Raw genomic sequence first — 21,319 nt, forward strand, 5'->3', positions numbered from 1 at the left:
GCGGGGAAAGGAGCCCACACCAGCAGCGGCAAGACTCTGGGAAGGACACACAGAGCCAGGAGAGTAAGAGGAGGGGAGAGTGGGAAAGGTTGGGCTGAAGAGGAAGTGAGAGAGCTGGGATGGATGGGACTGAAATGTGTGTGTGGGGGGGGACCTTCCTTTCCCTCCCTCCTTCCTTCCTTCCCTCCATCCTTCGTATTTATCCATGCATCATTCATTCCCTAATCTTGTGCTCTGGGCCGAGCCCTGTGCTGAGCACTGAGTAAAATATCATCTTGGCCCTTAAGGTGCATCCAGTCTGGATGAGAGGGTAGACCTGGGAACAATTTGGGGTTGGGTGCACTAGTTAAAAATGCACACTTTGCGGGGGCACCTGGGTGACTCAGTCCCTCCGGGCATCAGACTTGATTTCCGCTCAGGTCGTGATCTGGGTGGTGGGATAGAGCCCACTTGGGATTCTCTCTCTCCCTCTCCCTCTGCCCCTACACCCCTTAAAAAATGCACACTTTGGGGGCACCTGCCCAGTTGGTGGAGCGCGTGACTCTTGATCTCAGAGTCCTGAGTTCAAGTTCCACGTTGGGCAGGGAGCCTACTTAAAAAAAATAAATAAAACTCATTATATACATATAATAGATATATATTTATTATATATATTATATATATAAATTATATATATAATATATATATATATTTAATAAAAAAGCACACTTAGGGTCCCCTGCCAGATCTGTTTATCAGAAGGCCTTAAGGTGGGACCAGACAGGATCTTCCGGTGGCTCTAATGCACATGACCTTGAGAACTTTTGGATTGTGTGATGCTAGGCTAAGGGGCTCTGGAACTCCGGAGACCTTCGTCTGGGAGACCCTGGAGAGCTCCTGGAAGAGTGATATTTGGAAGTTAAATACATCTGTGACGAGTGAGAGGAAACTAAAGCTCCTTCCGTCTTCGGCGAAAAGGCGACGGGGCAGGGCCAACGCAGACCCCGCCCACGACCTGCTCGCCCAGGTGCGGTCGCCTTCCGAGGTGTCTTGGCCTGCGGGGCACTCGTAGCCCCCACCCCACCCCCTTCCCAGGTGACGCACATTTGAGCCGCCGTGTCCCGGTGGCGCGGGTTCGAGTCCCCGTGTCGGCTGCCATGGCGGACGCGGAGCCGGAGGCTGAGGACGGCAGCGAGGACGGCGGTGGCGGCGCCCGGGCCCCCCCCGGCCAGAGCGGCACCGCCGCGCGCGTGGCCCCGCTGGGCCCCGAGCAGCTGCGGCAGGTCCTGGAGCAGGTGACGAAGGCGCAGCCGCCCGCCGAGCCGCCGCCGCCGCCCTTCGTGCTGCAGGACGCGGCGCGGCGACTGCGGGACGCGGCGCAGCAGGCCGCCTTGCAGCGGGGCCCCGACGCCGAGGCCCCGCGCCCGCCGCGCCTGCTGCCGCCCCAGGTGAGGCGCCGGGAGGGACGTGGGGAAACTGAGGCCCGGAGGGGGCCGAGGCCTCGCGGCGGGCGGACCGGGGCCCGCGTCCCCGCGCGCCGTCTTCGGCCTCGGAGCTCCGGGCGGGAGAGGCAGCGGCCGCCCCCGCCTGTCACCGCTCCCGCGTTTGCAGCTCCTCCGCGCGCCTCGTGGGCCCCCTGCCGGGGACCCCGCCCGCTGTCGCCGCGCTGCTCGGGGCGCCTCGCTCAGGCCTTTGTCGTTCGTCCCGCGTTTGCGGAGCCTCGCTGTGTCCCAAGCTCCGCCCTGGGCGCCGCGGGTGCGGCCTGGAACAGTCGGTGGAGGACCTGCGGGAGGTTCTGGGAGTGACAAGGCGCTGCTGTAGGACGAGTGGTCCTGCGGCCTGACAGCGGAGCGGAGACCCGAGTGCGGGAGACGGAGCCCGCCCGCAGAGCCTTCCCGTGGGGGCTGCAGCGCGTGCCCCGCAGGGACTCGGGACAGAGTTGCGCACACGCTCCTCGTTCCGCGCAGCACTTACCAGCCTGGGCGGTGGTGCCTGGATTCGGGGCCCCGGGCCCAGCGCCGAGCCTGGCATACACTCACTGAAGGAAATACCTGAAAGCACTCAGCCTACTACAGAACACCATTTCTGGGCTACCATCTCGCGGGTCCCGCAGCTCGTGGCTACTAGGGAAGTTGGAACTAGAGCAGGGTCTTCCGAGCCCGAGGGCCCCGTGTAGCTCCTGAAGCCCGAGGTCCTCCACGTCATCTGTAAAGCCACATCCCCTTGCAGAGCTGGGGTTGCAAATGACACTGACACTTCTCACCCCGAAGTTGCCAGAGAGATGCTTCTTCTCGGAATAAATAGATGGAGACTAGAATCAACCCTGTTGGTTGTTGTCGTTGTTATTAGCAGTCTTCGTTTTTTGTTTTTCTCAGGAAGCGATTTTGGCTGCTTAGAGTTGTACCCAGTTGGTGATCAAGACTGGAGAGGTGTCTTGCTAATGTTGGGGAAGACAGTTATGATTCTGCCCAGACTGTTTCCCAGAGGTGTGACCCTGAGTAACCCAACCTCTTTGGGCTTTGGTTCCTCAGTTCGCAAGAGGGATGGCTCGTTGGGTGAGCCTTCTAGCTCATACTCTGCGGAGAAGCAGATGTCGCCTGCATCTGTGGTGCAAGCAGGTCTGGAGGAGGAGGGTGGTGGCCACTGTCTGCAGAGCCTCCGTCCCATGGCTGGCACCGTGCCAGTCGCTTCTCAGCAGGCTCATGGAAGTGTTTGTGTCAGCATTCTCCAGATGAGGAACAAGCTCGGGGAGGTTGGGTGACTTTGCTCACGGCTCCCCAGGTGTGGCTGCACCCCAGCACCTGTTGAATGTGACCCCAGCTTTTTGGGTTTGGTACGGCACCTTAAAGAGTCCAGAAATGACATTTTCCATAAAATGCGAGCACACTTAATCAGAATGCAGCAGCATGATTGTATCCTGTAGCTAATCTGACTGGGAAGGTATAAATTCTCCCTGGCTTCGCAATAGTGTAATTTTGCGGTCTATTCACCTGGTGCCCTTTGAGCCCCAGCTGTGCCAGGGAGGCCACAAAAGCAAACCAGATACGTACCTTGCACCCAAGGAGGTTATGGCCTAACCAATGAGGTACATGACTCAGGTAACTTCTAATTCTAAGCAAGGTCAGAAAACTAGAGATGAAGAACTGGGTCTAAAGAGACAAAGGAGAAGTTATTTCTGGCTGAAGGGATCAGAAATTACCTTGTCAAAGGATGAGTCCCAGTTGAAAATACGGAAGGGGACAGGCAGTGGTGGGGGTAGGGTGGAATGTGCATTTAGAGAACCCAGGCCTTGTGGTTCTGTGTGTGGGGGGAGGGGGGTGGATCAGAAGGCCCAGACCAAGTGAATGCGCTCCCGGGGGTCAGATTTTGGCTCACGTCCCTCCCCATCCTCCCTGTTCCTGTACCGTAGAAACATTCCCAGTTCCTTCCAACACGCCTCGCCCTTTTTCATGCGCCTCTGCATTCACACATTTTTCCTTACACCTAGTCTACCTTTCCACCTGGCCAAAATTCTCTTCAGCCTTCTTAGGTCCCCTCCCCTGGGAAGTCCCTCCCCCACCCCACCCACAGGGCCGCCTCTCTCACTGCACCTGTCTGCGCCGTGGTGTCCTTGTGTCCTTAGGGAGCCTAGTCGGCCTTCCGAATCGTCAGTGGAGCTTTTGAAAGTACAGACTTCGGGGCAGGAGATCCTGACTCAGCAGGTCAGCAGGTGACTGAGGCATGGCGGGGGAAGCCGCCCACCTCCTCAAGGGTGAGGCGAGGACTTGGCTTATGTTTTCTGTGTGTTTTTTTTTTTTTTTAAAGATTTTATTTATTTGACAGAGAGAAAGACAGCCAGAGAGGGAACACAAGCAGGGGGAGTGGGAGAGGGAGAAGCAGACTCCCCGCTGAGCGGGGAGCCCGATGCAGGGCTCGATCCCAGGACCCTGGGACCATGACCTGAGCCGAAGGCAGACACTTAACGACTGAGCCACCCAGGCGCCCCTTCTGTGTGTTTTTTAATTGAAGTATAGTTGACAGTTTCAGGTGTACAACAGCATTCCACAAGTTTGTACGTTATTCAGGCCTCCCCGCAGGTGACGTCACGGTCACCGTACGACGTCAGCGTATTACAGTGTTATTGACCATATTCCCTGTGTTGTACTTTTCACCTCCATGACTTATTGTATAACTGCAAGTGTGTATCTCTGAATCGCCTCTCCCGGTGTCACCCACCTCCTCACCCACATTGGCTTATGTGTAAGTTTTGGCACACAGAGATACTTAGTAAGAGTTTGCTGAGTAAAATAAATATATAACAAAATATCAAGTATAACACCCACAAAGGAAACTGGTCTGGAGCAGATTTAAAAATTGAGGTACCCTTAAAACAGTAGGATTTGGGGGGGTGTGTATTGGCATTATCTGGTGACATCCCAAGAGGTTAGACATTCTAAATGGTCATAATGTGAAACAGGTGTGATTATTAAAAGATCATTGTCATTCCATTCACAAGTACCCCAGGATGGGTCCTCGTGGGCCCCTGGCTCCAGCTCTGTACGTGGCCTCATAAACTAGTACACTGAATCACCTCTGCTGTTTGTGGTAGATGTATCACATGGAGACAGACAGACGGACTCCAGCTTGATTTCAGTGAGAGGTGGTGCTCTGCCCTGCGTGACGTTTTTATCGACCCTCCACACGGTATAGGGTTGAGTCCAAACAGAGCCTGTTGGTGGCCCCAAATCAGCGGTTCTCAACCCGGGGGCCATTTTCCCCTAGGGAGGCGTTTGGCCGTGTCTGGAGACATTTTTGTCCCAAGTTGGGGGCTGCCCCTGGCATCTAGTGGGTAGGGGCAGGGCTGCTGTCCGCATCCTCCAGTGCACAGGACGGCCCCTGCTGCACAGAATTAGTGGTCCGAAATGTCCGTGGTGCCGAGGCTGGGGAAGCCTGTCCTGAATGATGAGGTTGGACAAAGACGCTGACTGTTTCTGCACTGTGAGGCCCCGAGTCATGTCCGTTTCGCTGCCTCTCCCCTGAACCCATGACCGTCACATCGCTAACACAAGTACCATTGGCCCTGGCGCATGGTCACTGCTCGATAATGATTTGTGGAACAGTGTTGGCGGCAGCCCTCCCCTTTGGTGGGCGCTTTGCTGTCACAGACTGTGCTGTCGTGCACCTCCTGGGCCTACATCTTGGTACCTGTGTTTCTTGTGGAATCCAAGAAGCGGAGTTGCTGTGTCAGAAAGCATGTGCATTATAAGATTTATTTATTTTAGAGAGAGAGAGAGCACACAAGTGGGAGGAGGGGCAGAGGGAGAGGGAGAGAGACTGAAGCAGACTGCCCACTGAGCGTGGAGCCCAATGAGCTCGATCCCACGACGCTGAGATCACGACCGGAGCTGAAATGAAGTGTCAGACGCTCAACCGACTGAGCCACCCTGGCTCCCCTAAGATTTTGTTAGATGTTAAAAAGTTGTTGAAGGTAAGCACCCCACTCCTAGGTATGTGTCCTGGGGAAACTCACACATATGCACACACGTCCATGCAGGTTCTGAGCACACCACAGGAGCACAGGGTTGGAGATACTTGTCCATCAACAGGAGAGTGTTTTCTTACTGCAGAGTAAATGAGAGCTATACACCTTGATATGGATGGGGAGTAAAAAGCTGAAAAAGCCCCACCAAGTTGCAGGAGATGATATGCACTTACATGAAGTTGAAAAACATGACAAAACTGAACTGCCTATTTTTAGGGATATCTACATATGTAATATAAAAAATGCATAAGAGGGGTGCCTGGGTGGCTCGGTTGAATCTGTCTCTTGGTTTCAGCTCAGGTCATGATCTCGGGGTTGTGGGATCGAGCCCCGTGTCGGGCTCCATGCTCAGCGGGGAATCTGCTTGAGATTCTCCCTCTCCTCTCCCTCTGCCCCTCCCCACTGGGTATGCTCGCTCTCTCCCTCTCGCTCTCTCAAATAAATAAATCTTTAAAAAAATGCATGAGAACGATCAATAAACTTTCAGTCTAGGGTGAAGAAGGAAGAGAGCACGCAGATTGGGAGGATAGCAGAGAGCTTATGAGGGTAATGTTGCGTGCCTTGAGGCAGGTGGTAGGAACCTGTGTTACGTTGTTCTTTATGGCTTTTTTTGTTTCTAGAATTTCATTAACTTTTCAAGAAAATGAGCCTATTTATTGAGTTGAGTCCAATTTAGAGTACTAGGAATTCCAAGTAAATACAAATGTGGTAAAACTGTAAAGAAGGATACTTCTTATTGGGTCATGAAGTCAATTTAGTGGATTAAGATTAGTATTTTTTCAAAAATGATATGGAATAGATACTATCAGAAGGCATTTATGTAGAAATGGTAAGTGATTTCGTGAACTTTAATTTATGTGTGCAAATGTTTCTGTGTGCACATATGGATGTGATGTAAAGGTCTGGTCGGAAAGCTTGAGAAACACCTTTGTAAACAGTACGGATCCATTAAATAGACTTTTATAGGTAAAATGTATTTTATAACTTAGAAACAATTTCAATAATACATTTAAGATGAGAGCAGAATTGTAGAAATGCTGATGAGCCTGACGCTTTTCTCTTTCTGTATTTAAGCAACTGGAAGCCATCTGTGTCAGGATGACATCTGGAGAAATGAAGGGTCAGCAAAGGCCAGAGCCCGCACTGGCCACCATCCAGCCCAAGCCAGCCAGGCTGAGCCAGCTGCCCGCGAGGCCTTCCAGGGTGCTGGGGTTCCGGGTGCAGCCCATCCTGAGCACCGGGCCCCAGCCGCGCTTCCTGAGCAGCTCGTCCCCCGTTCAGGTGTTTGTGCAGAGGCCCCTGCCCGCCCTCCAGCCCCTGGCTCCAAATGGACAGGGTGCCCCGCTGACCCCCTTGTCAGCTTCTGACCCACCAGCAGCAACATCTGTGTCATCCAGTTCAGCAAATTTATTTATTTCCAGCTTGCACACAAAACACACTGAGAAACTAAAAAAGTCCTTAAAAGTGAAAACACGTTCTGGACGGATATCTCGACCTCCCAAGTATAAAGCTAAAGATTATAAATTCATAAAAACGGAGGATTTGGCTGACGGTCACTTGTCAGATTCTGACGATTACTCAGAACTGAGTGTGGAAGAAGATGAAGAACAGAGGGAAAAGCAGGTGCTCTTTGACTTGTCCAGCTGCTCCCTGAGGCCCAAGAGTTTTAAGTGTCAGACGTGTGAAAAATCCTACATTGGAAAGGGGGGCCTGGCCCGGCATCTTAAACTGAATCCAGGCCACGGCCAGCTGGAGCCTGAAGAGTTGCTGTGTGAGAAAGCCAACGGGAGCGCGACTCGAGGCTGCGCGGAGGGCAGGACTGCTGGCCTGACGTCGCCGGGGCCGTCCACACCAGCCCTTCTAAGTGGGGCCGGGGCCCAGTCTCCACGGGCTGGCCTGCAGGTAATGTTTCTGTCTGCTGACTGTGGCCTTCGTCCTGCCCATCCTGAAGTGAACCTCTGTGGTGTCTGATAGGGGTTCGGGGGAAGGCTCGAGTAGAGCCAAGATGACCAGAGCAGGGCATCTGACACTCCTCCACTGTTGTCCCCACTGCCGCCAACAAGCAAGGACAGGTGTGTCCTGTGTGTGGTGTGTCGTAGGGTTCGCTGAGCGTGTTGGGTGGGAACAGAGGTGCTAATTCTTTAGATTTGGTGGGTAAAACTAATCGCAGAGCACTCTTGGCTGATGCTGACATAACAGTGGGCCTTGGGAAGGGTCTGAGTTGGGGGCAACGGCCCACAAGGGCGCTTCCTGGAGGGTCAGCAGTAACACGCTGCTTTCGCGTTTTGTCCCTTCAGAAACTCACAATCAGACGAGGCAGACAGAAGCTACACTGAGTTGCATCACCACATCAGAATTTACTGACAGCAATTTCACATTCCTAAATGTGTGGTGTGCATTTGTGTGCCGTGTTCAAGAGGTCAGTTATTTATGAAATGCAGACGAGACGGATCCCTTTAACAAACGGCAGGCCTCCGTGGTCACCCTCACCCGCGTTCCTTTTCCTTCGACTTGTGTTGGCTGTTATTTCTGTCTGTGCTTGCGGCTAGGTGATTATATTTGTAGTTTCTGAAATGTTAGAGAAACCAGCGTTGGATCGATGTGGCTAGTCAGTGGGAGCTTGTGATTTCAGTGACCTGGAGGATGCTGGAAATGAGTGCCTGTCCGCTCTGGCCGCCTCATTCCCTGCTGTGGGGCAGGGGTTCCTGAAGGAGGGGAGAGGCTGGTGGCCACTCTGGCTTACAGATCAGCTCCTTGGGGCCTGAGCAGGTACTGTGTGGGCCCAGGACATCCTTCCTGAGGTCTAGTGGTAGAACCAGGGGACAGCCCTGTGTTAGGATTCAAAAGTACTACCTCCCCCTGTCGCATTAGCTTCAATCACAGCACTGTTTATTCATGCCCCCTTTGGGCAGGAGTGTTTTCAATCTTCTAGGACTCTGCCAGGTGGGAATTAGACTTAGGTCTTTTGACTTCAAAGCCCACCCTCGAGGCTGCCTCGTTGGGGGAGGTCTGCACCTCTCGTGGCTGGTAAAACCCCAACTTTTGAGAAACCTCTCTACTTCACTTGAGGTAGGACCAGGGTGACATGTAGTTTATCATCCAAAGCAGGACATTCAGAGAGTGAAAGGGGCACTATTTTTTTTTTTTTATTTTTTAGATTTTATTTATTTATTTTGAGAGAGAAAGACTGAGAGAGAGAGAGCATGAGAGGGGGGAGGGTCGGGAGGGTCAGAGGGAGAAGCAGACTCCCTGCCGAGCAGGGAGCCTGATGCGGGACTCGATCCAGGGACTCCAGGATCATGACCTGAGCCGAAGGCAGTCGCTTAACCAACTGAGCCACCCAGGCGCCCCGAAAGGGGCACTATTAATAATCCCAAGGGACAACAGCTGTGCCCAGGACTGTCTCAGGATGACCAGGCTAGCCGGCACTTCCGACTTCCTCCATAATGAAATCCTAGGGGCGCCTGGGTGTCTCAGTCAGTTAAGCGTCTGACTCTGGTTTCGACTCAGGTCATGATCTCAGGGTCGTAGGATCAAGCCCCGCATCAGGCTCTGTGCTCAGCGGGGAGTCTGTTTGTCCCTCTCTCTGCTCCTCCCCCTGCTTGTGTGCTCTATCTGTAGAATAAATAAATAAAATTTTTTAAAAAAGTAATGAAATCCTACACCACAGCAGAAGCAATTTGTAGATACTTGACTTCCTGAATACTGGGCCTTGGCCTTGGGCGTGGTGGCTGTCCAGATTGCCTGTGAGGGGTGCCTCCAGCTGCTGGGGTGGGGAGGGACGTGCAGGCGTGTGTCGCTCCTGTCCTTTCCCAGGCACAGACTCATGGCACCTAAAGCCACAGACAGACCTGGCATTCCTTCTGGAGCTCCACTCTAATGAAGATTTAGAGGGGAAATTCCGTAAGAGTTCAGAGGACACGCTTGGGGCTAGCTGCCACGTGAAGTGTGTTCCTTGTATTCATTTAACGTTCCATCAGTCCTGGGAGATGGAGGTGGATTACTCCTGTTTTCAGAGGGGGAGTGGGTGCGGAATGAGGAAATAGCTGGACAGTGTCAGACCCAGGACTCTTCAAAAGCTGTGCAAATCCACGAAGACGGAGAGTAGATTCACAGCTCCTGGGGCCTGGGGGCAGGGAAGAATGAATGATGCCAATGGGTACAGGGGTCCTTCGGGGGTGGGGGGGGACAAACATGTTTTGGGATCAGTGGTGATGGTTACACGACCTTCTCGGTGTACGAAAATCTACTGAACTGTATATTTTCAAAGTATGAAGTTTATAGTGTTTGAAATATATCCAATAAGAAATGATTTTTTTAAAGTCATGGGTAATTTCAGTTTAATTTGTAAGATGACAGTGATGTCAGAGAAGTTCCTTGTTTCATTTTGGGCAACACCCAGGGTCATGGTTTGTCCGCCGGGCCTTACCGGCTCACTAATGCTCACTGGATGTCTTAAAGGGGAACTTTGTTGGGAAAGTTTAAGTTGATTACAGTTAATGCATCTTGATAGTGCAAAGAAGAAATAATTTAGCAAGTTCCTTGCTTTTGACTTGACATTTTTTTTGCCCTAAGGTCATCACTATGGCGTATAAAACTTTTGTTTGTTTTGTTTTGTTTTGGGTGTGCAACGCTATCTAGAATAGCCAGTCTCTAGAAGTTGAAGAGGCCTTGGTATCTGAACTAGAAAACGGAAGTTATTCAGCGCTTTTGGGATCAGAGGAACACCCAGGCCCTAGAAGGAGTGACTCGTCCACAGCCCCGGCGGAGGCCAGCACAGCCGTCCTGGGGCGGAGCGGAGCGGCCCCCCCGCCTGGGGGTGCCCGTGCGGCGGGCGCGCAGAGCCCGTCGAGGGCTAGAGCCAGGCTCAAGGAGGTGCGTGGCTCTGAGACCCTGTTCTTGAAACCTGTGTCTTTGGCGTGGTGTGTGACAATTCACTATTAGGTTTCTGAATTAAAAGTCAAATACCCAGATCAACTAAGCAGTTCACCTGAAATGTAATTGGATGAAGTGTGTAATGAATTCAGGGATAGTATTATCTGAAGTAATTCCAAGCTTTCCTTGTCTGAAATGACAAGAGGGCTTGATGTGGGGCTCGATCCTGGGACCCTGGGATCATGACCTGAGCCGAAGGCAGACGCTTAACCGACTGAGCCACCCAGGCGCCCCTTCTGTGAAAAGTTTTAAGGCATAGAAACATGTTTCAGGTTTTGAACCCTGGAATCTCCATCCCAGTCCCTTGAGAGTAGACTTAGTGAATTTAATGGGGTTGATTTAGAAAAGTGGAACCCTAAATTCATCCGGATTGCCTTTGGCTAGGATGATGGTAATGGCCAGGTGATGAAGGAAAAGAAGTGACACACAGCTGATCTTCAAGTTAAAAAAAATTTGTTGATAAATGAATTTAAATGTGTAAATTAATTGAATTTAAATTAAAAAAAGAAAAGAAAAGAAGTGAAGGGTAGCAGAGAGAGTTAGAGGTAGCGAGTTAATGAGACAGTGGGCGTCAGGGTGCCCATCAGGGAACCGGGGCCTCCAGACTCACCCACAAGGGGAAACGAGAGGTTTTCAGAGAGGAAGCGGGTTTCCTAGAAAACTTCGTGAGCTTGCATGCTCTCGCGGGAAATTTAAACCCTGGCGAATTTGCTTTTCTCTCGTTGGGCTGGTTAATTAATCCTGGATGACTAACTTTTTGGAGTAGGGGGTAAGGTAGTCCTTGACTCGATTCATCCATTAACATTCAAAATGCCACCATCTACTGAGCGCAGCCACCCTAACCCAGCCTCCGCGCTGAGTTCCAGGTTTCCTTCCTTCATTATCTCTGCTTAGTAGATGAGGAACCCGACAGGTTCGCGAGCTCCCGAGCCCCTGACGCTTCCTGTCTCTGAGACTGCTCCCTTCCCTCCCACGCCATTGCCTCCCTGGGTGCCCTCCTCCGTCCTCCTGGTGTCCCAGCCATCTGCCCTCTGCTGACACCCGCGTACTGCCGGTTCGCCCCAGTCACATCTCCTGAGCCCCCGAGCTCTGATTCCAGACGTCCGCACCCGGGCGTCCTATAAACCGTCCCACCGTCCACTTCCCACCCCTAATTTGCCCAGGGTCTGCCTGGGCTCGAGCTGGGAACCCACAGTCATTCCTGACTCCTCTGCCCTTTCCCTGACTCCTCCCCTTATCCCGAGGACCTTGCCGTCCCCGCATCTCTCTCCCCCACGCCCCCACTGAGCCACCCCTGCATTCACCTGGGTCCTCCTCTTCCCCGGCCTGTCCTTTGGCAGTGGTCTCTAGACTGCAGGCTGCCCGGGACTTGCTTGCTTTTTTGTGTCCCCGGAGAGTAGGGAACACATTTCCTGACCCAGGGCCTGGAACCCACTAAGTGCTCAATGCTGTCACAGGGGAGTCAGACTTTGAATCCAGAGTTGATCATAGACTTCGTCAATGGATAGACAAGTGAGATATTTAATACACAGAATGTTTACAGTTGGGAGTTGCTGCATCACTGAGATTTGGGGGAACTTTTATGTGCTTTGTTACACCAACTTGTTGGCTCCTGGGAGATTCTTTCGGGGCTTTCAAAGCTGTCAAATGCTTCCTTCCGGTAGTTTCTGCACCAGTGTGACCGAGACGCCCTAGTGGAGTTGGCGCTCCCTCAGCTGGCCCAGGTCGTGACCGTGTACGAGTTTCTTCTGATGAAGGTAAGTCGTCTTAGCGATTCTAAATGATGGAGGCGTGATTTGAAGTTACTTAGAAAGACCTCCTTCACATTTATGTTAGAAAAGCCAGGCCATCTGGAATCATTTCCCTCCCCCAGGACAGAGCCGAAGCGAGCCTGCCCACCCCCAACCCCCCGGACACCTGGCCTCGGGGCCTGGGCCTCCCCTGCCTGTTGTAACGTGGTGCGCGAGGCAAGAAAGTGGTGGCGGCCAACGATGGTCAGCCCAGGGCCCTTGTCGCCTTTCCCCCTGCCCTCGCCGGCCTGGTGACGAGGCTCTCCACCCTGGTGAGCCTGCCCTAACTAGGCAGGAGGCGCCCCCAGAGCTGCCCAGAGGAGTGAGGCACTCGTCCCGCCTGCAGGCCCGTCCCCAGGGCCTCTCTGGTCCCTTCCTGCCCACCCCCCCGGCACGCCTCCTTGGGAGCTCTGGCCCACAGCCCCCTGGTGCCTTCCCCCGGGAGGCCGTGCGCTCTCTGGCCCGTCCTGGTGTCCCCACCGAGCACAGTGCTGGGCACCCACGGGCTCTGACCGGGGAGTGACCAGGGAGTGGAGGAAATGATGGGCCGCTGACAGCTTGAGGAGCTTGTAAGCTTCCCTCCTCGAAGCTTCTTTCTGTAGTTGCCATTTCATTGCCTCTGGCTTAAACCTCTCTTGTCATCTTTATCTTCATGAAGGTTGAAACAGGTCATCTAGCAAAACCTTTGTTCCCAGCTGTGTATAAGGAATTTGAAGAGTTGCATAAAATGGTTAAGAAAATGTGTCAAGATTACCTCAGTGGTTCTGGTCTGTGTTCCCGGGAGCCTCTGGAAATAAGCAACAATAAGGTAACAGTCTCACATAGGAAAAAGTTTTGCTTTTACATTTGCCAAAAGAGGGATATCCATTTAAAGAGAAGAATGTTTTTATTTTTAGTTATTTTTTAAAGTAATCTCCATCTAGAACCGTGGGGCTTGAACTCACGCCGCCGAGATCAGGAGTCGCACGCTCCACCTACTGAGCCGGCCAGGCACCCCAGAGGAGCATGTTTTTAGTAGTGACATCTCATAGTCAACTTCTTTTCAGCTCTCTTTTTCCCATCACGTGACATTTTTTTAAAAGCAAAGTGGCGCTTGTTTGGGGAACCTCAGGAATGCACAGAGGCTGACGGCAACTGAAAGCACCATTGTCTTCTCTCTCACTGCTGACGTCAGGGAACAGCCCAGTTGGTAGGGTGTATGTGTGAGGGTGACCGGGGTCACAGACACGGACTGTGGGGGTTCTGACAGAATCCTCATTTCCCTGTCATCGTCATCATCCAGTTGCCTCTGGCTATATTGGGTTTTGGATAAAAGTAAGTTTTGAACTGATGTGGTCTTACTTGTTTTAGATAAAACCTTTGCTGGGTGCAGTGTGTCCTGTGTGGTCTCCTCATTCAGGGGTCCCCGCCGGGCAGGTCCCCTCGCCCCCAGCCCTCAGCCCCACCTTGAAATGGAGCGCCGAGTGATGCCATGGCTTTAATATGCCCGTTTACTCGTGCAACTGTAGCTGGCTCTGGGGTCCCAAACACACCAGGCTCGGCCACTCACTGCTGAGAAAATCCACAGGCAGAGAGGTGAGTGGTAGGGACACAAGAAAGGAGTTTATTTCAGCGAGGCCGACACCGGGAGGACCACGGACTGGCGTCTCAAAGACCGTCTCCCAAGTGCTGAAGATCCTTCCAGGTTTATGTAAGGAGAATGTAGGGTGAAGGTGGGTGGGTACGTGCAGGGGCAGCGAAGGTCCAGTCTCGTTGTCCTGGGCTCAGTCCTGAGGGGTCTTGCTGGCTTGGGGCAGTCCTTGTTGCTTGGGGGGGTGGTTTCGGTTCCCCTCACAGGAGGCTTTACCCTCAGGGTTTTCTGCCTGAGCCAAGAGCTGGAAAGAAGAACCCAACTAGCAAGTTTGGGGTCAGAGTGGGGCAGCCACAGTCCTGGTTCACAACCATAAGGAATACTTGGGCCATGTTGCCTTTAACTGCTGTTTGAGGGTCCACTAACCTGGGGATGGGTCTGCCCGCCTGCCCCTAGCATTAGCGTCAACAGAGGGTACCTTACTTCCGTAGCAAGCAGTCTCGAACCACACTGTAACAGTCCATGGGTTTTGGGGTTTTGGCTTTTGGGGGGTTTTTTGGTCATCAGTTTTATATAAATTCAATATTTAATATTACCTAATAAACTTTTGTATTTTATCTTCTTGAATTACATATTATAGAAATATAATGGGTTTTTTCTTTTTTTTTTTTTTTTTTAAGATTTTATTTATTTATTTGAGAAAGAGGGAAAGGGAGAAGCAGGCTCCCTGCTGAGCAGAGAGCCCGACGTGGGGCTTGATCCCAGGACCCTGAGATCATGACTTGAGCTGAAGGCAGACGCTTAACCTACTGAGCCACCCAGGCGCCCGTAATGGGTTTTTTCTAAGCTTCATACAGATGCCTTGGTGGGCAGGAATCACTTACATGAGTTTTTTTTGTTTTTTGTTTTTAAATATTTATTTGTTTTAGAGAGAGAGTGCATGGGGAGGGGGGTGGGGCAGGGGGAGAGGAGAGAGAGAATCCCAAGCAGACTCCGTGCAGCCCGACTTGGGGCTCGATACTATGACCCAGAGATCACGACCTGAGCCAAAATCAAGAGTCACACACTCAACCGACTGAGCCCCCCAGATGCCCCAACTTACATGTTTTTTAGACTGTGAGCTCAACACGTGCGGGTGTCATCCTGTCACAGGCGGACTGGACACGCAGTGCTGTGCACGCCCGTCGGGACCCATCTTCGCAGGCAGCTGAGGCTGAGCCACAGTCTCCTGGGAGCACAGACAGTGGCCCAGCTTGCAGGGGACACAGGCAGGTTGGGAGGCGCCGAACCTGAGGGGCTGTCTCCTACCCGGACCTTGATCTGCTGCCCCTCCTTCCCTGCCCCTTTCCCTCCTGCTCCGCGGTGTTCCCTTCCTGGGTCCATGCGTGACAGGTGTCACTTGTCACCTTTATCTGGTCTTCACAAATCCACCCCCGCCCCCGCCCGGGCAGCTGCAGTCCCCCTCGCAGGATCAGGAAGGTCCCCTCGGCCAGGAGCAGAGAAGCCGGGGCCCGGCTCGGCTCTCAGGCCCCCACATCCTCACCCTTTGCACTGCTTGGAAGAGGAGACCTTGTTCTGGAATGGGCAGGAAGGTACCAGTGAGCATTCAGAACGGGAGGAGTCACGGGCGAGAACTCACTCCGGTGTCTGACTGATGCTGAAGAGAGCGTATTTAAAAAACTTTTTGGTGTGTGCTTCTGTGTTGTGCTAACGCAGAACCGTCCAGGTTCTGGTAAGGACTCGTTTTCTTCTGAGCGGTTCCGTCGAACTTCGCGCATCTTCGTGTCTGTCGGTGTTCAGGGGACCCTCGCCGCGCGGCGGGGCTTCCCAGGCTCACTGGGTCCTGTAACCTGTGCTGATGTGCTGCCCCCCTGTGCGCCCTTCCTCCCCAGCTCGCCGAGTCTTTGGGGATCACAGAATTCCTGAGGAAACCAGACGCGCACGCACAGTGCGTGCCAGCCGAGCGCAGCAGCGGGCAGCCGGGCCGGGCCGGGCCGGAGGAAGCCAGCCAGCAGAAGCGGGGAAACGAGGTGGGCACGCGCTGAAGGGGGGGCCGGGGGACCCGCCGAGCCCCCGGGCTTTGACTTCAGCCCACAACGCTGTTCTCCGGAAAGGAGAAGCGCGAGCCCGCTGCTTCCTCCTAGTCTTAGCTGATGGGGTCTCCTCTTCGCAGACTGCAGAGGAGGGCCTGGCCGGGGTGAAGAGGAGCAGAAGAGACGCTCCGCCCCGGGACACCCCCGAGCCTGCTGCCCACCGCGGAGGCCCACAGAAGGCCGCCCCCTGCGCCCCAGCCGCCGGTGAGGGTAAACGCGCTTCGCGGTGCGCGCCCCGCGGGCAGAGGCCTGCTTTCCACTGGCGGCTGCCGCTGGGGCCAGAGCTAAGAGAACCTGGTTTCTCGAGAGTTTTATCCCAACCTGCCCATGTTCTCTTGTTCCCTCTGGTTCCCCGTGAGTCTTGAGGTCTGGGAGGCTTTCTCGAATCCCTTACCGAAATGAAGAGCCACCGCGTGCTGGTGAGTGGATCGCTTTCAGGAGGGTCCCGAGGACACGCCACGCCTATGGCTTGGCTTTCCTGAGACTTGGCTCCAAGGGCAGTTGGGATTTAACATTGGAAACAGGACCCACTCTGGTTTTTATTCTGCTCTAGCCAACCTATCAACTAGACACTGAGCATATGGCGTACGAGAGTAATGACACCACTTTCCCAAACCGCTTGATCCTAAGGTCTCCAGTTGAAGGAGGCATTCTCCGTTTTAGAACATAGAATTCTGCGGAAGGGGACGGCAGACTGGTCCAGTGGGAGCAGGGAGAACCCTGGCCCCTGTTCGGTACCCAGCCGCCCTCACCTAATGAATCCATGTCGCCTCTTGCAGCTTCCTCCATACTTGGACGCTGCCAATCCCCAGGAGCAAGGAGAGTTCAGGTTTCCATTTGTTTTGCCAGAAAGTTCATTTGGACTGGCTTGTTTGGGATAGAGAGTGCAGCGGAAAGGCCGTACCACCGTACACGTACGCTTACCTGTTTTTCTGAACTGTTTAGGTTGTGCCCGTCACGTAGGTGGGAACACCTCTCACCACTCTGAAGAAAGCCACACGATGCCGGTTTCTGAGAGCGACAGCAGCGTGTTGCGTGCAGGCCAACAGCTTAGAGCACTTGCTGACTTGGAGGCCGAGAGCGGGTGTGTAGCTCCTGCTTTCTCGTATCAGCACGTCAGTGGGCTGAGTCTCTGTCCTCAGTCAGGAGAGCCCGGGGCGCGGACGCAGGGACAGGTGGCAGCATTCCCTGAGGAGAATGTTCTGGAACACTCTGTAGCCTGGAACTCGGGGGACAGCCGGAGGAGCCGGGCTCTCTGCAGCACCTTGACGTCCACTGGAGGAGAGGACTCCCTGCCGCCCTCTGGGTCTGGAAACCTCGAGATGCGGGACCCCCAGCAGAAAGGCCCGCAGACCAGCCCCAGCCACACCCCGCTTACAGAGGATGCAGGCCCTGGGCTGCTGAGCGTTCTGTCCGAGGACACGGTGCCGGCCGACTGTGCCCACAGGACCGTGCGGGAGCTGGGGCCTCGGCCGGGCCAGGCGGGGGCGCTGTTCACTGATGGGGCTCAGGGAAGCTGTGCGGGGGACTCGGACCCCTTCCCCTGCGGGCCCGAGGCCCATGCTGACCAGCGAGGACTGGCCGGGATTGTTGCTGTTGGCGAAGCTGTGGCTTTTGAAATTACCAACGGGTGCGGCGAGTTGTTGTCTCAGGGCCAAGAACCGCTGTCTATTCAGACCTCCGATGGGCTGATCTTGCCCCATCCGGGTTCCCTAGTGTCTGGGGAGGGGGACCTCGTCCTGGTGGCTGGTGAGGAGGGGCCCACCGTGCACACAGGACCCCGGGAAGGGGCTCCCCCGGAAAGTACAGAGGCAGAGGCCGCACAGTGAAGTCGGACCGCGGTCCCGGACGTGCGGGTATTTTAGCCAGAGAAGGTCTATTTGAAGTAATGTATATTTTTTTATTGTGAATACTGACACAAACGAACGTCTTATTTATAAAGGATAACGTCTTTCTACTTGGCTGTCTCCCTTCTTCTTCCGTGTCTTGCTTGCTTTCGTACCGACGGCCGGGCCACCACCCGGCACTGGATTCGTCCACGGAGCTAGTCCCTAGAGGCCCCTGACGACTGCCACGGTTAAAGCCACCACACTCTTCCTTGTCGGCCCTGCTCCCCCAAAACTGTGTCCCCTTACCTCCTGGGTGACCTGCTGCTTTTCCACCATACCTGGGTTTAGGAAGTAAATAACCAAGTGGGCTGCTCTGGGCAGCACTGGAAGGTAGGAAAGGAAGTCGTATCTGCTCGCATGTCATGTCATGGGTGCGGGCAGTGGGACCACGAGGTCCGCAGCGGGGTGCCGCTGAGCTCAGGGCCCCGGTCCTCCCGTGCCTCCCCTGCAAAGCTGCCTGTCGACGTCTCTGTTGAACGTTCTCCTTGGCTTTGTTACGGGGAGGGACAGGGAAGGCCCTTGGTCCTCCTCTCCCCCCCACTTGCAGAGGCTGTGAGGAGAGACCCCGAGCAGGCAGTGCTGGGGATCGCGGCGGCACCCCACCCTCGCGCCGTGCTCCTTCCAGGGCCTGCTGTGGAGGAGCGGGCTGTAGTTTCAGGGCCATTTTCCTGTCCTCTCCCTTGATCTCAAAGCCGGATCCACAGAACGGAAGGACAGCGTTCTAGGATGCAGCGGCCAGCGGGGAGCCAGCCAGTTGCCCACGAGAGTCGGGCTCACAGGTGAGACGGCGGAACCTGCTGTGGATTTGGGGACACTTCTCAGGAGCCTAGAGTGAGTCCCGTCCTGGGGTCGTGGAGTGAGGACGGAGCCTCCTGCCTGAGGATCCTTCATGACCCTTGTCAGGCAACTCACGCAACAAACCGAGTCACGTCTGGACCCCTGGTCCGTGGTCTGGACCCAGGTCCTGTTAAATACGAACTTATTTTCTATTTAGAGGACATTCCTGAACACCCCGACACAGCTTGGTTTCACCGTGGTGGGTGTGCTACTCTAAACGGAGGGTGCATTTAGTGGAGTAGAAGACCCCCTCGTTCCACGGAGCAGGACGTTCTGGCGGCGCACTCGTGAGTTTGACCTGTGCTCGTGGAGGGACGGCAGCCGCCAGGACTGACGGACAGGCCTCTGCTCTGGGCGCCTGTGCTGTGCCGGCCAGGGCAGCGTTCAGGGGTCCCCTGATCCCCAGGTTTATAGCACGGCTTCTACCCCGTGGTGCTGCACTAGCACACACACCTTACTACGTAGAAAGCACAGGAAAATTTCCTTTTCTCATGACGGATTTTCCTTTGTATACATAGTCCTTATAATTCGAGAGACTCAGATTAGGGGCAGGAGTGAAGAGGCGTCAGAGCACCCATCTGGGGACACATACCACCCAAGGGACTCCCACGGGGTGGCTGCTGCGGACCCCAGTGAGGACGTATGTTTTCAGCGTTTGTTACCTTACCTGGCATCAAGCCCAACTACTGTCATTACTAAATGCAACGAAAGAAAGTCCTTTATTTTCTATGTTCTCTGGAAAGCACTAGGGCCTGCAGCCGCGGCCCCCACCCCCCAGCCCTGTCAGGCTCATCCACGTTGGCCTCCCCAGTGGTCACGGGAGTGGGGAGAGCTGAACTGGAAGAGAGGCCGAGAGGGAGCCAGTCTTTAATGTCCTCTGAGGCCTACAGTTTTTAAAGAATAACGTCTATTTTCATCGAGGGAATAATAAGCACATAATAAGTTTGAAATGGCAAAAGCTACGGGAAGGCCTGTGCCCAGCACGGGCAGCCCGACCTCAGCCCTCGGCCCCTCGGCCAAGGTGAGCACTTTCTCCTTTTTGGTGATTTACCTCCATGTGTTCAAGTTATGTCTCTCTCACAGCGTTCTTGATTTATTCGTGCTCGATGGCATCGTGAGACATGGGACACGGCTCGCACACCTCCCTGCGGGTGTCCTTCTATCACGGGATGGTATTAAGTCAGGATTTAATGCTCACGGTGAAGTGTAAATACTGCTCGTGTGTTGTGACGACACGACTTCCCGGAAGCTTTGGTTTTTCCTAGAGAGAACCGCCCTGGGCTTTTTCATTCGCTTAGTGGCTTGCTTTCTTTTCTGCCATTTGTTTTTTGATTTTAACAAGATTGTATGGGCATATAGTTTAAAGTGTCAGTTCTCTGAGACTTATTTTTTAAAAGAGAAAGCAGCCCCTCCCCTTCCTCTTCTCTCTGTTGATCTGATGCTCGTACCTGTGGCGCCATGAGGGCCACCGTCGTGTGAGCTACGGCCTCCATCACACCACGTAATTATTACACTGTCTTCCTCCATCCTCCTCCCGCGGTCACCAGCTCCAGGTCTTGTAGCTGTCTCTTTGGCGTTCTCAGTCTACGTCACTACGCAACAGGCTAATACTGTCACTTCTTGATGTTCTAGGTTTAGGCACTACCGCCCGGCTCCAGGGGCTGAGCGCACCCACGCTACCCCCAGTGCCACCGCCCGCGTGCACTTGCCAACCTTCCCCTTGGTAGGATGTCAGCTGGCTGCTTCAACAGAGGTAGCGGGGATAAGCGACTGGAACACGCTGGCGTTTTATTTCTCTCTCGTCTTAGTCCCTTTGGGCTGCTCTAACCAAATACCACAGACTGGGAATCTCGTAGACAGCAGGAGCTTATTGCTCACAGCTCTGGAGGCTGCAGGCTGGAGATCATGGTGCCAGCATGGTTCGGTGAGAGCTCTGTGTGTCCCAGCTGGACACCCCTCGCTCTGTCCTCACATGGCGGACGGGGCTGTGGAGCTCTCTGGAGCCTTTTTCATAAGAGCATGGATCCCACGCATGGGGCTGCACCCTCATGGCCTGAGCACCTTCCAAAGGCCTCACCCTGTTACTTACCATCTCCTCCAGGGGTTAGGATTTCAACATATGAATCTGGCGGGGACATTTTGAGATGACGGCACCTCCCAAGTGAAAACGTGAGCCGGAAGGCAGTCGGGAACTTGAGTGGCCTTCCTCCAGAGGTGGCCCAGACCCAGGTTGCTTCCTCGCCCCTTGGGGGGGAGGGGCTTTCCCCAGAGGCCTGAGGGGGCTCATCACCCTCATATGTCAGCTCCGTCCCCCAAAACGTGAGGGGCAGGAGGGGCACACACAACTTTTGAGAACCAAAAGTTGGCGCGCACATCTCAGTCACGTGGCCACGGTTGGCCGCAAAGAAGGTTCTGAAACCTATTAAACTGGTAGCCATGTGCCAGCTAAAACCCAAATGAAGCAAAGATATACTGAAGGACCACCAGTGGTCTCTGCCAAACCCCGTCTCCCAGAATGGTTAAAATTGTTGTGGGTCGGTCTGGAGAGGCAGGAGTAACAGCTCTGGAACCTCCGGGGCTTCAAACAACCAAGGTGTATGTCTCCTCATGCGACATGTCCCTCACAGGCTGGTGGGACGGCTCTTTGCCTCATCACAACCAGGTCGGGGACCCAGCGGGGTGGCCACATCTCAAACCCTGCAGTG

General features: G+C 54.1%; 2 protein-coding genes across 3 annotated transcripts in view; one reads left to right on the top strand and one right to left on the bottom strand.

Moving 5' to 3' along the window:
- Positions 1 to 981: 981 nt before the first annotated feature.
- ZNF839 (zinc finger protein 839) lies at positions 982 to 17,845 on the top strand. Of its 2 annotated transcripts, none has more exons than XM_036086233.2 (8): positions 982 to 1,427; positions 6,575 to 7,402; positions 10,142 to 10,375; positions 12,100 to 12,192; positions 12,884 to 13,033; positions 15,688 to 15,825; positions 15,969 to 16,092; positions 16,834 to 17,845. In XM_036086233.2, exons 1-8 carry the CDS (start codon positions 1,137 to 1,139, stop codon positions 17,715 to 17,717), a joined length of 2,742 nt encoding a protein of 913 aa, XP_035942126.1. In that variant the 5' UTR covers positions 982 to 1,136; the 3' UTR covers positions 17,718 to 17,845. The 2 variants fall into 2 exon arrangements, with proteins under 2 accessions (XP_035942126.1, XP_077910369.1); XM_078054243.1 differs by lacking the exon at positions 982 to 1,427 and adding an exon at positions 3,592 to 3,730.
- CINP (cyclin dependent kinase 2 interacting protein) overlaps positions 13,125 to 21,319 on the bottom strand; it is a 31,208-nt gene continuing 23,013 nt past the window's right edge. Inside the window, exon 5 of the mRNA XM_078054245.1 lies at positions 13,125 to 14,099. Coding sequence (XP_077910371.1) covers positions 14,074 to 14,099 — 26 coding nt within the window. The 3' untranslated portion in view covers positions 13,125 to 14,073. The remainder of the gene's footprint in view (positions 14,100 to 21,319) is intronic.

This window comes from Halichoerus grypus, chromosome 8 (assembly GCF_964656455.1).
Source record: "Halichoerus grypus chromosome 8, mHalGry1.hap1.1, whole genome shotgun sequence".
In the NCBI taxonomy this organism is placed as follows: domain Eukaryota; kingdom Metazoa; phylum Chordata; class Mammalia; order Carnivora; family Phocidae; genus Halichoerus; species Halichoerus grypus.